This window comes from Pongo pygmaeus, chromosome 21 (assembly GCF_028885625.2).
Source record: "Pongo pygmaeus isolate AG05252 chromosome 21, NHGRI_mPonPyg2-v2.0_pri, whole genome shotgun sequence".
In the NCBI taxonomy this organism is placed as follows: Eukaryota; Metazoa; Chordata; class Mammalia; order Primates; family Hominidae; genus Pongo; species Pongo pygmaeus.
In genome coordinates this window covers 61,547,409-61,572,960 of record NC_072394.2, presented here as the reverse complement: position 1 = coordinate 61,572,960, position 25,552 = coordinate 61,547,409, and the positions used below count along the sequence as shown (strand labels likewise).

Below are 25,552 nucleotides of genomic sequence, written 5' to 3'. Positions count from 1 at the left end.
ACTACACAGCGATGGTGGTGTCTGGTGGCGGTGGCGGTGGCGGGGTGGGGGGGTCTGACTAGATGAGCCGCTCCTCGCGCCCCCGGCGCCGGGCGCCATGGCCCGAGCCGAAGGCGCCGCTGGCCCCGGAGCGCCCGCGGCCTCTGCGCTTGGCGCGGCCGCCCAAATAGGAGAAGAAGGCGCAGCCCAGGAACACTCGGAAGCAGCAGGTCGCCCCGAACACGAAGCCGCAGCCGCGGCCCTGCTCCGTGCGCTTCTGCAGCAGGAAGTTGAGCACCCACGAGGGGCTGCGCACCGAGAAGACCAGGAACACCACGAGGGGCAGGTGGGCGCTCAGCGCGCCAGCCTTGAGCGGCCCGGGCCGCCACACGATGCCCCCAACACGCGGCGCCGCATAGTAGGCGTCGTCCTCGTCGCTCGAGTCCGTGTCCCACTCAGCCCAGGCCCTACTCGTGCCCCCGGCGGCGGCGCCCTCCTCGGCGCCCTCGTCGTCGGCGGCGGCGGCGGCTGCGGCGGCGGCGGCCTCGGGGCATCGGGCCTCCTCCTGGGCTTCTGGCACCTTCTTCTTCTTCTTCAGCATCTTCTCCATCTTCTTCCTCTCCTTCTCCTTCTTCTTCTCCTCCTTTCGCCTCTGCTCCAGCAGCTTCTTCTCGAGCTTCTTGCGCTCCTTGTCTGTTAGGAACTTCTCGGGGAGCGCCTCCCGCGCCGGGTTCTTGGGGTTCTTCGCGAGCTTCTCGGGGTCCCCGCTCTTCCGCGGCGCGAGCGGCTCTCTGGGCTCGGCCAACGCCGCAGCCGCCGCCGCAGCTTCGGCAGCCACCTCGGCAGCCGCCGCGGCCGTCTTCTTCTCGCTCTCCGCCGCCCGGGCTTTGAGCTTCATGGCCATCTTCAGCATGGTGGCCAGGCCACCTCGGGGAGCTCGGCTCGCGCCTGGCCCGGGCTCCCTGCTTGCCCCCGGCCTCGGGCTGCCCGGCCCCCGTGCGCCCCGTGTCGGGGGGCTTGGCTGCGGTTCCCGCCGCGCTGCCCCGGGGCCGCGGAGCGCGGCTGCACGGGCTTCGGGCTGCTGGGCTGGCTGCCTAAGAGTTAGCGCCAAAAAGGATGAGCAAACGAAAAAGGGACAAGAACAAACCAAAAAGCACCCAACAACAGCGAGAAACCAAAAAGCACCAAGAAATGTCAACTCAAAAAGAAAAGTGCAAAGGCGCGGATGGCAGGAGTCTGTTGTTACCCTCAGGCGCTCCTTGGTTTGGCTCTTGGGCACGCCAATGGAGAAGAGAAAAGAGAGAGAATTGGAGGGTGCCCGGAGGCGCCCCGGGGCAAGGCAGCGGCGCCCGGGCGCCCCTGCCTTGTCCCGGACCCGGCGGCTCTTGCCTGCGCCGGGCGACTCGCACTTCCGCGGGAGGCCCCGGCGCTCCCCGACTTACATGTGAGTGAGGTGCACTCACACGCAAGGCAGCGCCTGCCGGCCGCCCGCCGCCGCCCCGCGCCGGGACAGGGGCTCGCTCCAGCCGCCGCGCCGCAGTCCGGAGCCAGAGAGCAGGGGAGCGCCGCGCCGGCCAGCCACCTGACGCAGCCCGCTCCGCGGTGCCGACGCGACTGAGTGTCCCCGCCGGGGAGCAGAGCTTCTAACCGGCCCCGATGACGCCCCAGCCTCTTCAGAGGACCGACCCATAGCAGCGGCCCCTATAAACCGAAGGGGAAGCGCGAAAAATCGGCCCACCGGGGACGCACCCAAATGGGCCGCCGCGCACTCTGGGGGTGCAGGCCGGTGCGGGGACCGCGCAGGTGTGGGCCGGGGGCGCGGGGGCCGCGATGTCGGGGGGCGCGGGCGCGCCCAAGACGGTGGGCGCTCAACCCCGCCTCCCAGACCTGCCTCCCAATTTTCGGTGAGTGGTGTAGCCCTGGGCGGCGTGCAAAGTGTGCGACGGCGGCGCTTACCCCTGTTGTGCGCCTCCTTACCTCCAGCCACCCACCCCGCCCTCCCAGCGGCGCGTGCCCGCCGAGGTAGGTGTCAGAGAGCCGAATTCGAATTATTTGCGACGCCCGGACGGAGTTGCGTATCTTCGGACGAGAAAAGTGCAAAGGGAGTGCAAAGCTAGCCCTGCTCGAAGCAGCAGGCGCGCCGGTGTCACGGGAGCCGAGGAGCGGTGGCCGTGGCTGTGGAGTCGGTGCTCGAGGCGTCCTCCCAGGTGGGAGAGGTGGCGGCCTTGCCTGGGCGCCCTGGGGGCTCTGGAACAGAGGGAAAAGTAGTTTACGGAACGTGAACTTGTTTGAGGGTTCTTTCAAAACTCGCAAGTGTCCCGCCGCACACTAGGATATAGCAGTGCACGGGATTAGGAGCAGGGTTACTAAATTTTCAACCAGTTGACCCCAGCCCGCCTTTCCTGGGACCTTGGTTAGGTCATCTGCTGCCACCGTGGTGTCTGCTAGGATACGGTTTATTCATTCAATAAATGTTTGGTGCCTGCGAGTTCCGCGGCTCACCATGTGCCCAGGTGAGCCGAGGCGGCCAGGTAATCAGGCTAAGACGTGAGCAGTGTCTTGGATGGGACACAGGCCTACATCCCGGAAAGCCCAGATATGCAAAGTCCACAAACTGTCTTCCAACTCTTTCTTTGACTTCTTAACAGAGCCCATGAAACTTAAGATGTTTGGATGGAGAAGGAGAAAAAAGAAAAGTCTACCTATAAATGGAAACACATTTAACAGTCCCCAGGGGTATGGGGCGGCTGATACCACCAGAGGCCTTGAGCAAACTGTTGTATCATTTTAAGTTAGCTTTGAAAATAAAAAGACACTGTTAGCCATTCAACAGGATGACTGAAATTCCCCCCTTTTCCCCAGTTTGCTCCACTTCGAGTAATAAAAGGTGTGACAAATGAAGATGCCACATATTATTTTTCTTGGCCTCTTCAGGTACACCGCTGCCCCCATTGTACAAGGGCCTCTTTTTTATGAATCTGAAAGGACAACAGAGGGCGATTCAAAGTCACCAAACAACACTTGGAATTAAGAACAGGAAGCACAGCCTAGACACCGTCCTGCCCTGGGCCGCTGCAGACCCCTGACTTTCTGGAACTTGGCTGAAAAGTTGGGGCCAGGTTTTTGTCACACTCGTGATCATGGCCTCTCTTCCACACAAAGATACACCTTATTTTGAAAATGCTCAAAGGAACTATCCTAGGTTGATGCTTTTCACCTAACCGAAGATGCATAAAAATATTGTGCAGATACACCTGAATGTGCTCGTAGGAAAACTCAGCAGTAAGGCCTCAGAATCGATGATTCCTAGGCTGCCTGTAATAGTGATAGTGAGGCTCACTACCATCCACCACGTAAATTAGAACCGCTTGATGACACAGCACAGGTTCTATATCTTTAGATGGTAAATTAAAAATTCCTGGCTGAATTTGATTGTCATTTTAAAAAATTGTTAAAGACTTGTAAGAGGGAAGAATAGGCCAGACATTCTTGTTATGCTCCATTTGTTCAAAAGCATCTTCCTTCCTGCTTATACTGTGGCAAAGCACAGTTACATTGTCTTTAAGAGGCGCAAGGTAAATAGTAACAAATACAACCTAGATACTTATGCCAGGAGCTACAAAGTTATACAATGAATATAATGAAGAGCCTCCTTATTTGGAAATCTCTGAGCTCCATTACCACCTTCCCCTTTTAGATAAACATCACACCTGAACTTTAAAAGGAGTGAAACTGCCCCATGTCATATACTAACATGCTTTCTAGGCAAGGCACAATTGGGACTATTGTCCTAGAAATGGGTAACGCAAGATCAGGCTTTACTCCTTTCAGCTCTCAATCTATGAGGCCACTCTTGAAAACAAAAATTTTTTAAGTGTAGGTTTCACCTATATTTTATTATGACTGACTACTGATGGATAAATAAAGCATTTACTTTGTAAATAAGTGACAGCAGGTGGAATCATGGGTTTACAGGTAAGCAAATGACACCCAGAGTGCTGAAACACAAGCTGGTTTGTGGTCAGCTAGGCTCTCTGTTTTCACTCCACACAAAGTGAAAGAAGAGATTTTACTGAGCTTTTGGCCTCAAATTTGACCTCTTGAGGCCCTAAAAGTTGTGATTTTTTTTTTTCTCAAGGCTACCATGATTTGGAGGCTACCATGTGTGACCTTTTCATATGAGTTAGTAATTTAATTGATCATTACTGTTTTAAGTACGTAGTTTATGCTTTGGAAGTGGGGCAATCTATTAGCATAATTCTTGGAACAGTCCAGATGAGAGAGCTTTCCAATGGAAGGGGCCCCTCGTCTGGCTCAGGAAGAGAAGGGAGTTACGGAGATTTCAGGGAGGGACAAAGGGCAGAATATCTTGGGTATAAAATGCCCAAGGAGAGCACAGATCTCTGGCTCAGGAGACTTGCTTCATGCCCAAGCCAGCCAGTTGAGATCATAACACATCCCTAACCTAAAACACTAGGTCACCTAATGAAAAAACTTGTTTAAACAGATGGTGTCACACACTACACGGAGATATGGCCTCGAAACATTTCTTTCCAACATTCCATATTTGACAATGAACAACGTCCCACATCAGGGTTTGAATTCTGTGGTCTTGTCAGCTTCGTAGTGATAAAGGCAGTTTGTGTCCTTGGCCCCTGGGTATCCTCCTTTCTGAGTGAGAATACCTCGTCTGCCTTTCGAAGCAGTGGACTTGCTACAGCTTAGAATCTTGAAAATACTGTTCTGCCTAATGCTGTCACTCAGTTTTTGGACAAGAATGTTATCCTTGGCCTTTCATTAGTTGGGGTCATTTTAAGTTGTCTTCCAAGAGCCCAGAGCAAATATAATTATAATATTATTTTAATAGCCTAGGAAACAATAAATAGGTTTCCACTGAAACAGAAACTTTAGCTGTAAGGTTTTAATAATAGTATTTAGCACTTCCACGGTGTTTCCTGTCTTCAAAGCACGTTCTGCACTTTAATTAGCTAGAATGACTGAAACTGCTATTGCAAATGAATGTCAAAGCCTATGTCATGTAGATGATGAAAGCAGGAATTGTAAAAAGCATTTCCTAGTCCCAGTTAATCCTTTAAGAAGGCTGTATTACTTTAGACCATAAAAGTTCTTAGAAATCGAATGTAGTGATTATCTAGCACATTTTTTTTCTTGTCATATTCACTAGTTAGTAACTCCAACCACAAAGTAACCCTAAACTTGTATTCAAAACTAAACATGATATAAAACTTCATTTCAGAAGACTTGAAGTCAATTACTGAAGAATTAACTACATAGCCATATGACATTTTCCTATTTATTATCCATCAACTCATTTTAAAATGATCTGTTTTTAATTCAGAACATACTCTAATTCAAACAGAATGTGGACGTACATTGGCCAGTGTGTTTGGACCCAATTTCTTGAGCCAGTGGCTTTGAGATGCTGTTCAAACATCTACTTAAAAGCATGGCACATAATATGAGGGCAACGAGGACGTTTTGCAGCCCTTCTTGATCTTTCCTGACTCTCTGATGGGGAGGCACCATCTGTGAGAGAGGCTTCCTGGTCTCTGTGGACAGACGCCCAATTCCCCAGGCCATCAGTGCCTTTCTCACCACATCCCCATGAGCCCCAGAGTGGGCAGGAATGGACTTTTAACAAAGCCACCATCTACCTCAAGAAGGGGGAAGCTAACAAAAAGAGATGACATGTATTACTTTGTTCCTTTTAGAAGCCTAAATGATATGATGCACATGTTACCCTTCATTGAAGATTCTAGTTGGACAAACAACTTGGATATCAACAGGGAGCAGAAAACAAACCCACTAGCAGGACCAAAAGGCAGACCCATCAGCAGAACACAGGCGGCAGCTTCAACAATTAACTCCAAAATTGAAAGTCAAATCCAGGAGAAGACTGAGGAAGCTCCATTTTCTTTGAGGTACATCAACATCAATAACAGATCAATGGCCCCACTTAATGGAGCTCTTAATTGAGTAGAAAAAAATATTTAAGAGTTTTACCGCTCTATAGCAGGAAAGTTAATTTTCCTAAACTGAAATATCCTTCACTTCCCTTGGGGAAAAATTTTCATGAGGACTAAGGTAATGGGAAAACCTGTTGCTTAGAACTTTTAACTTGGCTTTGAAGATGGAAACTCATCCAGGATGGAGAATAATGTAGGGAGACTAGTTAAAAATAGACACAGACCAGTTTACTTTCATGCTTATTTACAAGATGCCTTATTTAAATGACACTTTGATCCAACATCTTACTACACAAGTGACAACAGGAAAAAATAAGAGGCAGTTGGTGCACCTGGAGATGTGATATTGAGACCAGTCAGGAGGCCTGAGGTTCTAATAAAATTTCCTCAGATAAAAGAAGCCCTTTATAATTGTTCTTATTTTAAAGATTTTAGGGTTTTTTCATGGTATTCACTTCATCAAATTTAGCTCCATAGAATTGGAGTTTAGACAGTTAAAAACACTGGATTAATCAGGCAATTCATTTTGTTTAGTTAAATGCTGCTTTGTGGACATATACAAATGAAACAACTGCTAAATAGAAGTTTTACATCTTTGGATTTTATCTACCTGCCAACCAAATGTAGGTGATCATTTTCAAACAGCCTTGCCATTAGGGTCTAGCCTTAGTTTGGGAAAACTGAGATTCAGACTGGGCCTCAGGTGTCATTCGCCTTCAGAGCTAAAACCCCCTCTCCAGTCCCACTTCCATCTGCTGTTGGTAAACCAGGAGGAATTAAGCAATTAACGTGACATAATTAGTCACACATTTAATTCATCTAGAAATGTAGATACCTTTTCATCGTTTTGTGTTTGCCCACACGTTTTAGTTGAAATTGAAAAATGTGTAATTACCGCTTAGCTCCACCTATTTCCCTGGCTTTTATTTTGAGGGGGGAGCTAACCATCGGGGCACAGGCTGCACAGCTCCCAATGAGGAGGGCTGCCCCCTCTTTTCTCACAGGCTCCAACTCTCCTCCCTAAGGCCATCGCAGCCTTCCTCTGCTTGATTTCCATGTGGTCTCCAGTTGGTTGAAATTAAGCATTTGCTGGGGAGCTCAGGGCTATGCCCTCTGCTCTCCCACTCAGCAGTTTATTGAGGGCTTGGCAGTGTGTACAGAACTCTCACTGGCCTGTCAGGAGCCCACTCAACAGCAGAGCCCGGATGGCACTGTGTCTTTCTAAGGTCCTTGCCGACCACTGGAAGTTATGAGAAGGGGAAAATTATTCAGCCCAAGCGGCAAGCATTTGCAACCAGTCTGGGGATCAGATGAAAAGGAGATTTTTTTATGAGCTACAGACCTCAGCTCTACCCACAGCCACGTCCCAGGGTCTCTGCACGCCGCCCAATACTGGGAAGGCTGCCTCTGCCCGCTTTCTTGAACGTTCCTGTTTTTCGGTTGCCTTAGTCTCTACTACCCTCTCAGATTACGGCTCCTTTTGTGCTAATTACACCGAAAAAATTGAAAGAATGTCGCTGACTTTACAAAGAACACAAAGCAGACTTGCTTTAAAAACTAAATATAGCCAGTTTCTTTCAGAAGGCAGACAGACTCGGCCTTCCAATGATTTGTACTATGCAGATTAATTGCAGATGGCCAATTCATTTATTAGGACCCAAATGACAGAAGGGCTCAGCTATCGGCAGGACAGATTAAAAATGTGTGTTGCTTTTGGGGACCATTTACATAAAATGAGAAGGTCTGATTAATGACGAACTTTTTTTTTCCCAGCACTTAATTGTAAATTAAGATTTGCTGATGATGATGGGCTAATTTAAGCTACCGTGGAAAGAGGAAAGAAATGGAAGCTGCCGATCGTAGGAAGCAGTACCTGTACTGCGCAGGTAAAAATATAAATGAAACGAAAGAAGAAAATCTAACTTCTCATTCTGGAAGGCAGTGGCTGCCACAGATCAAGAGGATATTGTTTTGCAGCCCCTCTTCTCCATTATGTAAGAAACGGCCATTATGTAAGACAGACTTGGGAAGGGGGTATTATCTCTGCTAGCCAAGCAAATTATAGATTACTCCCCACCTCCACCCCCACCACCATGAAATCCCGAAAGAGTTAATAGGTGAACAGCAGCAGCTTGGAATGATTTACTTTTTTCCTAAGGAACATTAAATACTGAATTGCTCATGCTGAAATAACGCTACAGCTGTGATCCGTGGGGCTGAGTTTTGGACACTGGCTCGAGTGACAGGTGTACTCGTTGTTTGCCCAGCTCGGCTGAAATTGTGATGCCTAACTCAAATTTTTTCCCAATTAACTGGTGAGGATTCTGGAGCCAGCCAGGAAAGGGCCTTTTGCCACACGCACGGAAGACATGCGTGCTCAGCCTTCAACAAAAATGTCAGCCTTAGGGGAGAATGGAGCCGTTGCTCCCTGATAATAAAAATAAAAAAATGATGCCAGGCGCGGTGGCTCACGCCAGCACTTTGGGAGGCCGAGGCAGGCGGATCACGAGGTCAGGAGATCGAGACTACGGTGAAACCCCGTCTCTACTAAAAATACAAAAAAATTAGCCGGGCGCAGTGGCGGGAGCCTGTAGCCCCAGCTACTCGGGAGGCTGAGGCGGGAGAATGGCGTGAACCCGGGAGGCGGAGCTTGCAGTGAGCCCAGATGGCGCCATTGCACTCCAGCCTGGGTGACAAACCAAGACTCCGTCTCAAAACAAAACAAAAACAAACAAACAGAAAATGGAGATGGACCTGCAATGTCTAGAAAGATGGGGAAAAGAGACAATCTAATTGGGACAAAGCCCTTCTAGGTTCTAAAGCAAACAGGTTTGTCCTACAATTCAGCTCTTGGAGGATTTTAGGGATTGAAGCAAGTCCAGGATTCTAGGAAATGTGTCACCAAAATTGGTATTATTAGAGAAAGTGGCACAAAGCTACAAGTGCAGAGTCTGATCTGCAACATGCTAATTACATCTATTTTTATCCCAGGGTTGCAGTGACCTAACACCAAGAAATAAAAACTCTGGAAAACTAGCCCTTCACATATAGAAGGTATGATTACCCTCGGGTATGGGAGCCCCTGGGAGAACTTTCACTGGGTCCATGGGTTTAACCTGAGGTGAGAAAGCAGCAGTCACCCAGGAAGGTGGTTGACTTTCAAGAGCACTTGGCAACAGTGAGGGAAGGCACACGGGGAGTTGTGGGATGATGTCAGCATGTAGTAAGAGGGGAACTCTGAAATGTCTAAGGCCAGCCCAAGCAAACAGCGCTATCTCCACGTGGTGCCCTGGTCTGGAGAGGGAAGGAAGAAGGCTAGGCTATGTTTTGTCAAGCCAAGGCTTATCACTGAGGAAGCTTTCCTCAATCCATTCCACTGACAGCAAAGGCCCTGGATCCCTATCTTCTGCCAAAATGGTGCCAAATAGCTGAACCGTACGAAGGAAATTGATATAGAGCTTAATTGGGACCCGGAGACATCTAATCTCCAAGTTAAAGCACCACTCCTTTTACTCATAACCATTGGAGGCATCCCAAAGTCTAGAAAAGCCGAAATGACCCTAAATTCATATTCTGGTGTTATTTAACCCACGCCTCTGGGAGGCGCTCAAGAACAGGATAATTTAATGTCATTCTCAGCCTGAAAACTTCCTTAGTTTTCTTTTAATTAAATCAGTAATTATTTTAAATGCATCATTTCAACAAGATACCATGAGTTAGTTGAATGAATGCATATAAAACCAAAATGTTGACAGGTATAATCCCCAAATCGAATTAATATTTTAATCTTAGGTATAACATACTTTTATATTTCATACCTCGCACATTCTTAAATGTGTTAAATGTGTTTTCCACAACTTGGCATAACTACACATCCACTCAGTTTATTGGGTGGGGAGGCAGAGAAGAGAACTTTGTTTAAAAAAAACAAAACAAAACAAAAAACTATGACTAAAGGATAGAACTCTACAGCAAACATTTAGTTTCTACAATTGATGCCAAAGGTAGAAGAGATTTTGAGAGAAAAAAAATAGATGGATAATTTCTAAAACATGTAAAGCAAAACAGCAAATATGCAAATGCAAAAAAAAAAAAAAAAAAAAAACCCGCAACTAGCAGCATGAAAACCCCAGGGAAACAAACAAGAACATCATTGTAATTGATAGTAATTGAACCCCTGCTTAACCTTCCTCCCAATACCTGATAATTCTGTGAAATCACCCAGCTGTTACTCTTGTTCTTTTAGAAACATGACATTGATTTGTCTAGCAAAGACCCATCATTAGAATTCTGAGGTCTGCTTAATGGGGCCACTAATAAATCTAAGTCATCAATTCTTGACCTTTTGTTTCCTGAAATTCTCAGTATGTGATAAACTGCTGAAAACACATTTTCAAGGTCTGTGACTGTAACATGAAAAATAAAGGATCAAGGCTGCGCTTTGAAGGTCTGATCATATCTGGGCTCTGCCCTGCCTGCACCCCAGAGGGAAAATAAGTAAGATGGATTTGGAACAGCATCTGGGGGTCATATCAATACCCTCTTTTGGGCTGAGCTATTTGCAAATAAAAATGAACTGTGTAAGACTGAACTACAAAGGGAGACGTGCCAAGGAGCCATTGCCCCTTCTCCTGCCTCTCCGTGTTCCCTTCCTCCCCCATCTGCCTGGCTTTTCACTGCACTGAGAGATCAGGAAAAATTCCAGCCAAGAGAGTCTAAATTGGCTATGCACACGAGGAAAAAGAGAGAGAGATTATCTAGTCTCAGTTTTGGTGACTTGAAATAAAAGGTTTGGGTTGGGGAGGGTCAGCTTTTTTTTCAAGGAACAGAATCATGGAAATTTTTTCTTTTTCTGTAAAAGCGAAATGCTTCTCAACCTTATTTTTTGCTGGCTAGATTGAGCTGGTTGTAACCTAAGACAAAATGTGGGCAGGTGCCTTCAGCTTCCTCTAAATTCTAAGATGGCTGCAGGCACCAGACTCTGACAGTGATGTTGCTGAGAGTCTAGCCATAAAGATATCTTTCCACACGGTTCTCCCTCCACGTCTGCCTAGAAGGACTAGCCTGCTGCTTCATTTCCCCCCTCCTCTGCAGCCGATTTCAGATGGCTGCAGCAGAGAAAGTGAGACCCCCACACCTTGTTTGTGTGTACCCTTCCTTCCGCGCCCCTCTGAGTGCATTTGGGCTGTGTTGGGGTAACATCGGGACAGGTGGTTGGCTGAGCTGATCCTCTCAAATATTCAGGCAAACTGGTTGTTTATAGACAAAACATCCAGATGCTTTTTCACGATTGAACTTTTGGCCAAATTGATTGGATGCTTTGGTGTCAAGAAGACAAAAACCCAAGTCAAAAAGGTCCCCAGAACAGGACATTTGCAGGCACTGAATAGTAGGAAGAATTACATATTTCTAGCAATGAAAAATGTGAGTTTTTTAGATTGTGCTAAATGACTCGATATTGACCAGAGCAAAGCTACAAGTGAAAGAATGGATCTTTTTAAGGTTATATTGTTCCCATTTATTTGGCTTTGTGCTGCCGGAAAGTGGCTTGGAGGCTTGCTTTTTAGTGCTCTGTAAAATGTAAATGGTCTAAATTAAGAAGCTATCTAATCTCAAACAATATTAATTGTGACATGAAAAATGAGACCAATTCTTCCGACATTACAATCACCACCACCTCACATTAACTGATCACCTCACTATGTTTCTCAAAAGCCTGAATATTTTCCGTTTCCAAAGTGCCTATTATTAAGAGGAGACAAAAATCCTCAAATACTTTACTTATTCTGATGCTGAAAATGTGGTCTCCTAAAGTGGGCTTCCTTTGGCCTCCAGGCTCTGCAAACCTCTACATCTGATTTGTCTCCCTCCCCCCACCCCCCCCCCGCACCCCCCCCCACCACTGCCTCTGAATTAAAACTCTTCCTAAAATAAAACCACTAAGCAGCCAGACAGTCATAAAGCCAGGATGCTGCTCCTGCATCTCCCTCCTTCCAGACAGAACTGCCGGACCCTAATGTTGCTTTCCAGGAGGAATAGGGGGAAAATGCGTTTTCACATATTTTTTAAGTGTTTTTCCCTAAATGGGTCCATTAAAATCAGCAAGATCACTGTTCCTCCATCTCTGTAGCAGGCAGAATCACCACGCATGGAGATAGGAGCAAATTTGTATTTCCAGTTGGCTCTGATGGGGAGATTGCAGTTGTTCTAGGGAAAGGCGAGCTCTCTATCCCTGCAGTACTGCCTCACAATTTCAAGACCACTGCCTCCTCCCATAAGATTCTGCAGATGTTGTACTTTGCTTGTTAAACCTCTTGCTAAATGTAAGAAATAAAGTTGTTTTACTTGTAAATGTCCATAATTCACCTACTGCAAAGCCATAAGTCCTTGCTGTTTCATTACCAGCTGCCCATTAATAACCATCAAATTAGAAGTGTCTCTAGCAGCATGACAATTTAGTGAGGGGAATAAGAACAGAAAATCACAAATTGTTCAGAGAAGTTGCCGCATAGCAGGCCTCCTGGGGCCGGGGCCCGATGCCCCTTGGTGTTTAGTTCAAGGGCATGGGGCTCTCTTGGGTGACATCACTTCTAACATAGATACTGTGTAATTCAGTTACACAAAAGCAGCCCAGACAAGCAGGCTCACATCATCTCTTGTGCTCTGCGTAAGTCTGCACCAGAGGCTCTCAACACAGCCTGTACTTCCTGTTGCATGCCAGGAAAGGGCCCTAAAACCAAGGAGGGAGGTGAAAGGAAGCACAAAATAATGCACCTTCTTTGTTTTTGTTTTTTTTCCTCCCTCTCTGCTCCCTTCATCTCTAAGGACTCCACAGCTAACCTGGACTCATTTTGTTACTTCCCATTCCCAGGAAGAAAGGCTTTTTCCAACTGTGAGAGTCTAGGATTCACTTATATCTCTTTCTAAACACTACCAGCCCAGAATTCTCAGGCCACTTTTGGGAGTTGTAGCAACACAATAGGTGCCTCCTGTGGACACCATGCCCCCAAACAGAGCAGGGATTACCGGCAAGGCCGGGAGGTGGGAAGTCAGTGACAGCGCCATTCTCTCGTTCTTGCTTGAGCTGACTGTAGCCTCTTAACATCTGGTGCTCCAACTCTTTCCCCATTCCTAAAACACAGCTGGCTTCTGCCCATCAGAACATCAGTCCTGGGCTTCCTGGGCTCTGTCCCTTTATCCCGCTCTGAAGCCCTTAAGCGTCCATTTAACCTCACACGTGACTTAGCACCTGACTTTAAAGAAAAACATCCTTTTCAACAATAAGGTATGTGACCACTTGAAACCCCTCCGAGGCTTTCAAAGCCGGTGGAGCAGAGCACAACTAGGAGAACCAGCCCTGGGGTTAAAATCTCACAGAAGGAAAGGGGGAAGCTGGCACATAGCAGGTGGTTCCTTTGGGTCATCCTATTCACCATTTGCCCCTGGTGTCTAGTCCTGGGCCCCCACAGAATGGGCCACTGGTGCACAGGCTCAGGGAAGGGCTTCTCTCCCCCTCTCCAACTGCATCTGTCATTTGGCAGTGACAGCTGCTTCGCACTCTGTACCTTGGCAGCTCACATCTCTTTCAGAGCCCCCTCTTTTCCCCCCACCACAAGCCTCCTCTGTAAAAACCGGAAAAAAAAAAAATCTTGTTCTTTCATCATAATTAAAGTGCTGTCAGGGAAAATGGCATGGCTGAGTTTTGCTGCTGTTGAAATGACCCTCCTCCTACACTCCTCTTCGCTTCTCTCATTTGCTAAAGTGGTCCTTTCTCTGCCTGAAATCAGGCCCTTTGGTGATGGAAATTTTAGCTTAAAGCAGAGTTCTAAGCAGAATCCTAACCTTGCGAGGGTGGGAGAAAATCAATGCTTTGAGCTGGTGTCTGTTTGCAGCGAGGTGCTGGTGAGGCCATTTTCATCGGGAGGAACGGTGGCGGTGGCTACTTCTGGGCTTTAGATCCACGCAAGGTCTCCTAAATACAAGTCACTGTCATGGTACACAATTTAGCAAAACTTGGAGGCTGAATCTCCCCGTTGACTTAGCTAAGGGTCATGAGGAAGCTATTTAGAAATAAGTACAGAGGTTCTGCATCTGGGAAGATAAAATCCAAACGCTTCTCATGCTCAGAGGGAAAGCATGCCTGCATGTTTACTATCACTGCTGGCCTACGTGCTTGTGTGTCTGAAATAAAACTGTAACTTATATAATTCGATGCTCTCCTCCTCACTGAGTGTTACTGAGTCATACTTGGGTGTGGGGGGGTACTTCTTGTGCGTTGTGGACACCGCATCGTGTAGGGGTCTTTTTAACACCTCATATCATTTTGTGACAATGTCATTCTAATCCTGTTAGCCATCACAGAACTTTCTGAAAGTAATTTCAGGTGGGTGACATTAAAAAAAAAAAAAACCACCCCTCTGAGTGACTTTGAACTCTGCCATTAGAATCCATGACATCTATTCAAATACACATTATGGGAGGGACTCATAATATTCATCCCAGCCGTCACCTACTTACATTATAAGGAAACTCGAGTGTTAGGAGCTTTCAAAATTAGTTTAATTTCCTTTTCCTAAAGATCACACATCTCAGAAAGGCCCCTTTTAACTTACACTGGGGAACTTAATTGGCAGGCTTTTGGGTTTCTGTAAGAGTATTGCTAATATCTGGCAAGTCAAGATGGCAATCTGGGCCACCCTCAATGGAATCATTAGCTGTTAATACACCTCTGAGTAACTCTAAGCTAAGGTGTGAAATCAACCCAAGCGCCACTAAGCCCCAGTTTCTCCTAAGGATATAACCGCAGGACAGTTGGGGGGGCTGTTTATGTAACATACAAACAACAAGGTTGTTTTGCTGCTGGCTTATTTGCTGGCCTGGCCTCCTGCCTCCTTGCTCTTTCCCCTATGCCCTTCACATTATATTTCTTTTTTAAAGAAAGCAAAGCAACCGTATAGTACTCAAGCCTCTTTTATTTCCTGACTGTTGTATGTGTCATAGCCGTGGACGCTGGAGAAAAACATGGGGCTTGTCATTATCGACTGGAGCCGGAATGAGTCAGGCACCCTGAAGGCTACGATCTGAACCTGACTGCCACTGAATGGGGTGGGGGGGCACCCCGCTGCCAGACAGAATAACACTAAGCACTATGCTGCTACTTGGAGATCTGGTGTGAGGGGTCCACGTGTCCTGGGGTCACAGTGGAAGAAAGTCAACTCATTGCTTAGAGGGGTGCTAGGCAGCCATACACTTGGGTTGGGAAAACAGGGTATGGGGCTGGAACTAGAAGGGGGGAGGGGGTGACTGCCCAAATGCCCTCCCCTGTTCCCCCCAATGCCTCTTGTTAGAATGCTACTCTTAAGAACCCCACTATTAAAAACGTGACTCTCTGGGCTTTTGGGCCTCTAAAGCTCTTTATTAAAATGCACATGTCCCTTAAGAGTAGCCTCATCAGCCTTTGCCAGCTAATGGGATTAACTGAAGAGAACACAGCCACCTGCAGGGAGGTAAGGAGGCCTGGGGCCAAATCACTTTTCAGATGTGCCATGTGCTCATCCACGATCACCCAGAACACAAAATTCAGGCATTCCTCTTTCGGTGGCAATTTTTAAGAAGCCACAACTTAATAATTCTATAAATCTCAATCATATTCACTATGGAGCAAAGTTCGCCTGAGAGTTCTTTCAGTTCAGTCACCCAGACAAAAAACCTTCCCTTGTCTTATTTTTAACATAAAAAATAGCTAGCAATCTGTATTATACACTCATATTTTCAAAAAAAACATAAAGGTCACTATCATGTGCTGTGATAGTTACAGCGACCTATCAATAAGACATATTATTTCAGGGGTAATAAATAGATAATTTAAAAGTATTTGTGCAAGGAAAGTTGGAAATTAAATTCTGGAAATTAAAATATGTTTTTCATTCCACAATGGCTGGGAATTAATTATAGTATTTGAATATAGACTATCTCTATCTGCATTAGGGAACAAAACAAAAGAGACCCAAAGCTCAGGATCTAAGATGGAGGACAGGCCAGGAACTAAGATGGAAGGCAGGCCAGGAGCAAAGATAGAGGCAGGCCAGGAGCTAAGATAGAGGGCAGGCCAGGAGCTAAGATGGAGGGCAGGCCAGGAGCTAAGATGGAGGGCAGGCCAGGAGCTAAGATAGAAGGCAGGCCGGGAGCTAAGATGGAAGGCAGGCCGGGAGCTAAGATGGAAGGCAGGCCGGGAGCTAAGATGGAGGGCAGGCCGGGAGCTAAGATGGAGGGCAGGCCGGGAGCTAAGATGGAGGGCAGGCCAGGAACTAAGATAGAAGGCAGGCCAGAAGCTAAGATGGAGGGCAGGCCAGGAGCTAAGATGTAAGACTGGAGCTAAGACGGGGGCCAGCCCAAGAGCTAAAATGGAGTGTTGGAGCTAAGATGGAGGTTGAAAGCACTAAGGTGAAAGCACTCTGTAGTACATCGGGATCTGGCTGCAAACTACACTTTCCCATCTAACTCTCAAAACACTAATCCTAGACATAGAAGATTTCTAAGGTTAGGTGGGAAATATTGGGCCCATCTTCCTAAGAGAATTTTAGTCTTGAAAGATCCTGGAAGGCATAGTTAGGCTCCAGAGAGTGCACAGTGAAAGAAAGAAGTTGGCAAAAGGCAGTTCTCAGCACCACTCTTGGGCCAGGCCTCTGCAGCCCCTCCTGGAAGCAAGACTGCCTCCTCAGCATGGCCAGTAACCCTCTGGGCTATGCCTCCTGGAGAAAGGCCTCATTCAGTCCCATGACTGACAAGTTATCAACAGGGAGGTCTACCCTATCAACAGGGAGGTCTATCCTGTGACTAGCAAAGGTTCAGTCACTGCTGTTTGTGCAGAAATTTTCAGCCTCAGAGTGGCATGAAAATCTGAATGGCTGTGCCTGTCAAATGTTGTTTGTTTTGACCCCAGCAGATCCTTCTAGGTTTTCTGCAGTTTAATTATCAGCACTCATGACACGTTTAGGTAATCTCTGATTTGGTGTGCTCAACTGGGCTGGAAGACTCTTAGCAGGTTGTTGAAGTCTTTTGGTTGACAATCTTTTCATCTTTCCTTATTTATTCCCTGTGTAATCGCTTAGCAGAGACTGCCCACTCTTGTTAACTTCCTGGGTTTGTTTTGATTCCATCAAGGGAGTAGCAACGTCTCATACTTTTGTCTTCCCCACGGGGAAGGGCACATATTTGGCACTCAATACATGTATATCGAATGAATGAACAAATGAAAATGCCCGAATTGAGGCAAACTCACCGACCAGGCAAGGATTCATCCTTCTAAGGGACGTGGCAGACACATGAGCAGCTACTGCAAGCTTAGAGATGCTACTAGACAGACAAAAAGGAGTAAGGCTATTTCGACCTACAAGTTAACCAAAAAATTAGGAAATAACTTATCAGTGAGAAAAAATGGGTACATGTGCTAGTCCCTGTGTACCAAGGACTAGGCAGGATTCCATGCTTTTGCCAAGTTGGACATAACCTACATATGAGTAAACCTCAGGCATGCCAATAGTCAAACATTTGAAGAATTAATTTGTGACAACTGTTTTCACTTGGAACCATGATGGATTTGACTGTTTCCTTAAATTAGGCAGGTCATTTTATGCTAAATTTCCATTAAACATTTCCCAACAACAGTTCTTTCTTCCTGAAGAACCACCATGACCCCTAACTCCCTGACAACTCCAAAATATCACAGAAGGCCCATTTTAAAAACATATTGTGAATGAGTTCCTTTTCTTAGCTATTAGATCAGCAATTATTTTCCCCAACACTGGCCCCTAATCAGCCATTTCGCTAAGTCTCAAAGCAACACAAATTTAGCTCAAATCAATTAGCAACACATTTCTAACTCTTGGCGCTTGGGAAGAGTCTGAACTCCTCCTGATGGGATGAGGCTAACGCCTTGAGAATGAACTGAGAGGCAGGTCAGCCCAGGAAGCCACTTTTGCCTTTGTGGTTGTGCTTTACAAGAAGGCCAAAACGTGGGAGAATGGGGTCCAACCACAACAAATTAGGATGAAATTTTATTTTTTTCTCTTGACCTGATGAATGAAGCCCAGGACATAGAAAGGCAGCTGACGGAATATTTTCCCCACCAATGCCAGGAAGCTGAAGGTCTGCTCTTGTGATTTGCATCTGGCTGTGATGTTCTCTCTCTGCCCCCCACCCCTATCCCAGCACAGAACAATCAACCTTGTCCCTGTTCTCCTCCGGCTAAATTCCCCCCTTTTCTCTTCCCCTCACTTTTCCTTGCTGAACAGAATTGTCTTCCCTCTCTAATGAACATACCCCAAGAGAATAAAACTTGTTTTTCAAAGTGGGGAGGGGGGATGGGAGGAAGAAAGGAAGGAAGGGAGGAAGGAAAAAGAAAAAAAGAAAACAATGCCTACAGTGGGTCTGGCTGGAACCCAATTCTCAAGGACATCGATTTGTAAAATTCAAAGGTTTCCCCAACATCAAAGATGTATACTTAACATATAGGATGCTCACTTTTAACCTTAGGGTTTGCTTTGTTTTGTTCTGGATAATTATCAAATTAAAAAATTTATGATTTTTTTTTTTTTTTTTAAAGAACTAGAAGGTTCTCTGTGTGCCAGACTTCCTAAAACAAAACAAAACCACTTAGTGGGATAAGGCACGTGAAAACACTTGTGCTACATGAAGTGTGCTACACGCAGTGCGTTCCTAACTTTAAAATAAAACAAAAATTGGACCATCATTTTAGAATCAGGAGATAAACATTTGGGAAAGCAGTAAGAGGTGAGAGGGCAGTGGTCAGAGCTCAGAGGGTGGTGGTGGCCCCCGTCTTGGCACACAAGAGAGGCCTCTGTCCCAGCTCTTCTGGTTGGCACTTGAACGAACAAGGGACCTCATGGGGCAGTGAGATGGGGAGGAGTGGATGCCCCAGCCTGGATTGTGAACCTGCCTCTCCTCCCCATACTCCTGTCCGGTCTAGCCAGCCTGGCCCCTCAGCTGTGCCAGCCACACCCTCCTTGGCAGTGCTCCACCCCCTGCCTAGTAGAAGGATAATCACTTGCAAACTGATCCTCTCCTCTGTTCTGGACTAGAAGTTCCTAGAGGGCAAGGACCCCATTTGGTGCTTAGAGCTAAACTTGGCAAAGGCACTCTTTTCATTTTTCTTTTCTTCTCTTTTTTCTTTTCCTTTCTTTTCTTTTCTCCCCTCTCCCTCCTCCCTCCCTTCCTTCCTTCCTTCTTTCTCTTTCCTTTCCCTCTTTTTTCCTCCTCTCTCTCCCTTTTAATTTTTTTTGTTTGTTTTTTTTTGTTGTTTGGTTTTTTTTTTTTAGATGGAGTGTCATTCTTGTTGCCCGGGATGGAGTGCAATGGCGCAATCTCGGCTCACTGCAAACCCTGCCTCCCGGGTTCAAGCGATTCTCCTGTCTCAGCCTCCCGAGTAGCTGGAATTACAGGCATGCGCCACCATGCCCAGCTGATTTTGTATTTTTAGTAGAGACGATGTTTCTCCATGTTAGTCAGGCTGGTCTTGAACTCCTGACCTCAGGTGATCTGCCCACCTCGGCCTCCCAAAGTGCTGGGATTACAGGCGTGAACCACTGCTCCCTTTCAAATTTTTAAATTTCATCTCTATTTACTTCTTTCCTTCCGTTTGCACCTTAATTTCTCTTTGTCTCTCTCTTTCAACAATACACAACTGGCCAAAGGGAATTGGTTTTAACTTCTGAGTCATTCACAAAGGACCCCGGGATTTCAAAAGATCAGAGAAGGAAAAACAAAGGGAGGGAAGCTCAGTTCTTTCCCTGCTCTTCCCTGCTAGTGAAAGGACTGAACAAGTGAAAGAACTGTGGAAGGACGGTGGCGAACACGGAAGAGCTCTAAGGAAACTGCCCTGTAGTGTGTGTTTGTGGAGCAGGGGGATTAATATGAAACTGCACACCATGATTCATGCCCTTTCAAAACTATCCATACACCTGAGTAAAGAACAGGGGGAGATAATGATCAGTAAAATCACAGCAGGGTCAGGGCAGGCTGGGGGGATTTCCTGTAATATTATGATGTCATTTTAACCATAAATACAACTAGAAGAGAAGGCGCCCGGCCAAGTGTGGGATGTGGGTTCCATGTCCTGTGGGAAGCAAAAGTGGGCAGTTGGGCCCCAGAAGGGAGAGTTCTAAGAGGGTGTGGTTCCCTCTAAGGGAGGGATTTGTGCATCTGGCACGGGGAGAAGACTGACCAAGAAAGCCACCAAATAAACAGACCAAACCCCCAACCACCTCTCCCCTGAGAAAAGCACAGAATGGCTGTATTGGTGTTAAAAGTAAGGTCCCCGGGACCCAAGACAGGATGAGAGCCCCAACCAAAACACCCTGGAAACATGGGGCTTTTTTTCCATTTGGGCATCCTACATTTCATCTAGAGAATTCCAAGATCCCACTTTCTGAGAGCAGACCCAGCCATTCTGAGCTCTCTGCTGACCTCTGGTGGGGAGGAGCTCCCGTGGCCCAGGAAAGGTTGGAAAGAGGCAGCCACCTGCCCTGGCCTCCTCTATTCCCCACAGTCTACAGGGTCACCTGCCCTCAGCCACCACTCAGAGCTAGAAGTCAGGGACTGTGAGGAGGAGAAAGTGCAAGAAAAGCTTTAAAGAATCCTCAGAAGAATATGGGCATAAGAGAATAATGTTGTAGGAAAGTTATCAAGTAAAAGAAAAATTTTTAAATAGATGGGTGGGAGGGACGTTTACCTTAAATCAACCCTGTGTGTTCAGTTTCTTTAACTTTACAATTTTAAGAGAGAGGGGAGAGAGAATGTGTCTATGAATGGGGTATGGAGGGTAAATTTGATCAGAAAGAAATAAATTCCCATTGGAGGACTTTGTAGGTCCTTGTGTGGGAGGCCTGTGTGGCCCTTCTCAAATAGATGACCTCATCATTTTCCAGCTGCTGGGTGGGGTGGTGGGGGGGCAGAAATGGAAGGGAAAGGCAACAGTACCTGTTATTGGAACCAAGGAATTTGACCCAGACACCATCGGACCCAGCTTCCCCTCTAGTGGAAACGAGGCCTAAAGAAGCCAGAAGCGGCCTGCCCCAAGGCAGTGCTGAGCCTGAGATGGACAGTAGAGGTCCCGTCCTTAGAGAGGACACCTTTGCTAGTGAGAATGCCCCGGTGTGCCGTGAAGCACGGAGAAGTGGAGAGGGGTTGAGGAGGGGAAGAACTTAAAACTAGCCCTGAGGTCTCAGAGATCCTGAAAAACACAATGATGCTTGCATGAATGGAAAAGCAATGATTTATCCCTAGCAAGTCCCTTCTCTGTAAATAATCATTGACCATGTACCTCAAATTCTACTCCATCTCTCCATATTGTCTTAAATGCCAGCTTCTCCAGGTAGGCCCCTTAGATTTCCCTGGTGGAAACTGGAGCTCTGCTCACCTATGAACCCTTTTCTAGCCCTTGATTGAGGTGTGAAAGAGTTTACCACCAAACTCTGCTCCTGCAAAGATTCTCCCGGTGATAGGGACCCAGAAACTATTAATTATTTACCAAAGGACAACAGAGGGCCCTACCATCTGATTTCCTACACAATCTGCCATTTTGGAACAGACATTTTAAAAAGTATGTGTTGGATAGGGGGTTGGCATACCTTGTCTATTGAAACTTTATAAGATAATTAAATAAGTTTTAAAGTGAGAAAAACATCCCTCCTGTTTTTTCAATTGAGAAAAACTAGAACCAGGGATTTGTCCAAGATCTCAGGACCAGTTCCCAGGAGAACCAGGGCACCAGGGCTGTGAATCTGGAGGTTACCTGATCGTGTGCTTTCCTGCCTTGGCTAAGATCTTCAGATCCACTAGTTAAAAGTGGCCGGGATTTGTCAGATGTCAGTTGCTCAACTGAAAACTTTTAAAAACATTCCTCAGCCTTAGGGGCAGGGGCTGTGTCCTTGGGAAGGAGGATTTAGGGAGGGGGATGCGGGTTCTGCCTTAGGCGCCGGCGCAAGAGTGAATTTTTGAAAGCCAGGCTGTCAATAGTAAAAGCCGAGCGCCATCTGCCAGCCGGTTCTGAGTAGCCTTGTTTTCTTTCATTGTTTCCACTTCCCAGCCCTGAATAATTCGTGTTCTCATTTATTTCCCTCCAAAAAAAGGTAGTTCCTGCTCAGAAAGCCCCCCCAAAATAAGAACCCTATTTAAAAATAAATCTCAGAAGAGAGTGAGAGAGCGAGAAAAAAAAAGGAAAAGTGACAAAGAAATTCGAGAACTCCTTAGGAGGCTGCTTTCCACTGTCCCCTTTCTGGGTTGTGAAACTTCTGAGAAAATGAGACATGAGCCCCCTTTCTCCAACTAAGGCAGCCCTAATGGTCTTGCTTCTTCTTTCTGACCTCCCACCTTCTTGTGCAGAGCAGATGCCCCACTTTGAGCCTGCCTTAACATCTGAAATCAGACCCTAACTCTGGGGAATCAAGATTGTAGGGCCAGAAAAAAAAAAAAAAAGCTGGCTGCGGTGGTTCATACCTGTAATCCCAGCATTTTGGGAGGCCAAGGGGGGCGGATCATCTGAAGTCAGGAGTTCGAGACCAGCCTGGCCAACATGGTGAAACCCCGTCTCTACTAAAAAGACAAATATTGGCTGGGCACGGTGGCTCACGCCTGTAATCCCAGCACTTTGGGAGGCCGAGGCATGCGGATCACCTGAGATCGGGAGTTTGCGACCAGCCTGACCAACATGGAGAACCCCATCTCTACTAAAAATACATAATTAGCTATGTGTGGTGTCGTGCGCCTGTAGTACCAGCTACTCGGGAAGCTGAGGCAGGAGAATTGCTTGAACCTGGGAGGTGGAGGTTGCAGTGAGCCAAGATCATGCCACTTCACTCCAGCCTGGGTGACAGAGCAAGACTCCATCTCAAAAACAAAAAGAAAGAAAAAGAAACAAGAGAGGCGTCCACTATCTGCTATATGTTAGCTTAAGTCTGAGGCTGAGATGCCTGCAAGCCTTTTGGATTCATCCCTGGCACCTGAGTTCCAAGTCTCAATCTCAAGCCTCCTTTCTCAAGCTGTCCCTGTCCTGCCCCCATCTTGCGTCTTGACTTTCTCATACATAAAGCTGAACACAGAGATACCCTCTGCTTCTTCCCTGACAACTCATCAAATTTAAGGTGCTCTCCTGACCATGGCAGGACCCCAGGAATACTTGGCAGAATCATTCCCAAATGGGGCCTTGTCAGTACTTTCAAGAATCAAACTTTAGCCTTTTCCCGATGTCAACTTGGCAAATTCATGGAATCCTAGAATAAAGTTCTAGAATCAACCAAGGTCCCAGGAATGAGAACCCCCAACTTCTAACCCAGTGCTGTTTGTACTATTCTAGGACCCTCCCAAAGAGCTGGAGCTCCTCTGCCCACAGCCTCCCCCATCAGATCAGACCTATGGTAGAAGACAGCAAGGAGTAAACGCTGTAAGCTCACAAACACCAAACTGCCCTAGGATAAATGATTTCATAAGAGCGCTCCAGAATGACTGGATCCCATCGGGAACATTTCCAAAGACTCCCACTCAGAAAGGGGAACCCTCCTGGGAGTGTCCATCCTAAAACCCACACTGGCCATTTGTTTTGCAAAACAAAGTGATCTAATGTGCTTCCTTTTAGCAGCTAAAAATGCCTAATTATAAATAGCTAGAAGTTTTCTGGCAATCCAACTTTTAAAAATTTTCCCCTAACGTCTGGCATTTGTTTTTGGGTTCTGCCCTGAGTCTTCTAAGCATTTGCTTGGAAAGATGTTGCACTTTCACAGGCAAAATTTCAAAATCAACATTCAAAAAGCTTGCCTTTGGTAATTTCTAGGATTCTGCAGTAAGGAGGTTTTATAGTTAGGGGGCACTTTGCTTAGCTGAACTTGTGACATAAAAAGCTAGTCTTCAGACAAGTTTTGATTTCAAATGATATTTTAAATTTTACATGTCTGATATATAATTTATTAAACTACCAATATATTTCTACACCTTCCCCTAAAGAAATCCTAATAGTAAAAGCTAAAGTGTTGAAATACACCTGCATGTCTGGAGTGGAGAGTGGTCATTGTCTATCTATTTATTTATTTTTCTGGCCTTTGCAATGAAGTCAGAGGTCATAAATGTGAAACTCCCTAAGGAAAAAAAAAAGAAAAAAATCTCCTTTGTTTGAAAAAATTAGATCCCTAATGAGTCTGTTTCGGTTGTTACAATCAGATGTTTCAATTTGAAAACTTGATGAGATGAATTCAGATGTTACAATCTGAAAACTATATAGAAAGACCAAATGGGGGCAAAAATATAAACGTGTTATATCAAAATATAACAAAGAAGTTATAAAGTCCCCTTCCATAATGGTTACTTGAGAGAGGCTGGTCAGATGCGAGTTAGGGGCTTAGACCACTGTTTAAAATTAAGATCACAATTTAGTCCTGTTATGATTATTCCAAGAAATAATGGTTACAGAGTCTGCCCTAGGATGGAGAAGGGGGTGTCCACTTTGTCAAAGACCAAGCGCAAGACTCTTGACCAGGAAATATCCTTGGATTGTTACTTCTATTGGCATAGCTATGTTTTATTCCTGAGAGATCTTATGCTCTTTCTCAGTCCAGTCATTCAGAGCTGTTCCTTCCACTGCCCCTCTGTCCTGCAATCTACCTTTCTGCCTTGAAAGATCAGTTGCTAAAAGTTATAGGTCACCTCCATGCAGTAGGCTGGTTCTCTATGGGCCTGGGACTAGGGAGACCCAGCAACTGGGGCCCACACACTGCTTGCTGGTATGTACACATTATCAGTTAAAGGCTCTGCTGCTGTTTTGGGGAACACATATAAAGTGGGGCTCCTGCTACCCTAGAGCTGATACGTTGTCAGCAGCCATCTGACAGATGGGTCCTTCGTGTCTTGGCATCCTTCTCTACAATGCAGAGTGAATTAATTGAGTGTGCACCAGTCAGAGAGAGAATTCCTAGCCTGCTACAGGAAAAGGCATCCTTAAGAACCCCTAAGTGGAAGATGTGATCATTTAAGGGTAAAGGCTATTTAAGCATTGATTTAGCCTAGCTATGGGACTGACTTGGTTAATTAAAGTCAGCTCACTGTTTACTTCCCTGAAATAATTTCCTTTTCTATTCTAGTTAGGGTCACCTGGGTCACTTTCTTCTCTGAGATTTCTAGAAATTACTTCTGCAGGGTTGGACACAGTGGCTCATGCCTGTAATCCCAGCTACTAGGAGGCTGAGGCAGGAGAGTCGCTTGAACTCAGGAGGCAGAGGTTACAGTCATCTGAGATCATGCCATTGCACTCCAGCCTGGGCGGCAAGAGTGAAACTCCATCTCAAAAAAAAATTTTTTTCTCTGGAAAAAAAATAATAATATGTATTTTATATTATATATGCTATATCATATATGATATATATGATATATATAAATGATATATATGATATATGATATATATATTTACATATATGATATATGATATATATATGATATATATCATATAAAATATATGTATATATTTTTTTTTGAGATGGAGTTTTGCTCTTGTTGCCCAGGCTGGAGTGCAATGGTGCCATCTC

At 46.1% G+C, this 25,552-nt stretch overlaps 2 protein-coding genes and 1 long non-coding RNA gene across 11 annotated transcripts in view; 1 reads left to right on the top strand and 2 right to left on the bottom strand.

The window, feature by feature from the left end:
- LOC129021438 (neuroendocrine secretory protein 55) overlaps positions 1–25,552 on the bottom strand; it is a 55,804-nt gene that overhangs the window by 4,857 nt on the left and 25,395 nt on the right. The window lies entirely within an intron of this gene.
- The window catches only part of GNAS (GNAS complex locus), a 70,599-nt gene that overhangs the window by 20,300 nt on the left and 24,747 nt on the right, over positions 1–25,552 (bottom strand). The window contains exon 4 of one of the 8 annotated variants that reach the window (XM_054466811.1): positions 18,987–19,009. The exons of 6 other annotated variants lie outside the window; for them this stretch is intronic. In XM_054466811.1, coding sequence (XP_054322786.1) covers positions 18,987–19,009 — 23 coding nt within the window. Of the gene's footprint in view, positions 1–1,421; positions 1,445–18,986; positions 19,010–25,552 lie in introns of those variants that run through there. One more of the 8 variants, XM_054466819.2, reaches the window with a different exon arrangement.
- LOC129021441 (uncharacterized) lies at positions 1,940–14,092 on the top strand. 2 transcript variants are annotated; one of them, XR_010125132.1, is made up of 5 exons: positions 1,940–2,186; positions 5,712–5,921; positions 7,740–7,852; positions 8,958–9,020; positions 10,332–14,092. It is a non-coding gene; the product is annotated as an uncharacterized LOC129021441 (long non-coding RNA). The 2 variants fall into 2 exon arrangements; XR_010125133.1 differs by having other exon boundaries at positions 1,958–2,186; positions 7,740–9,020.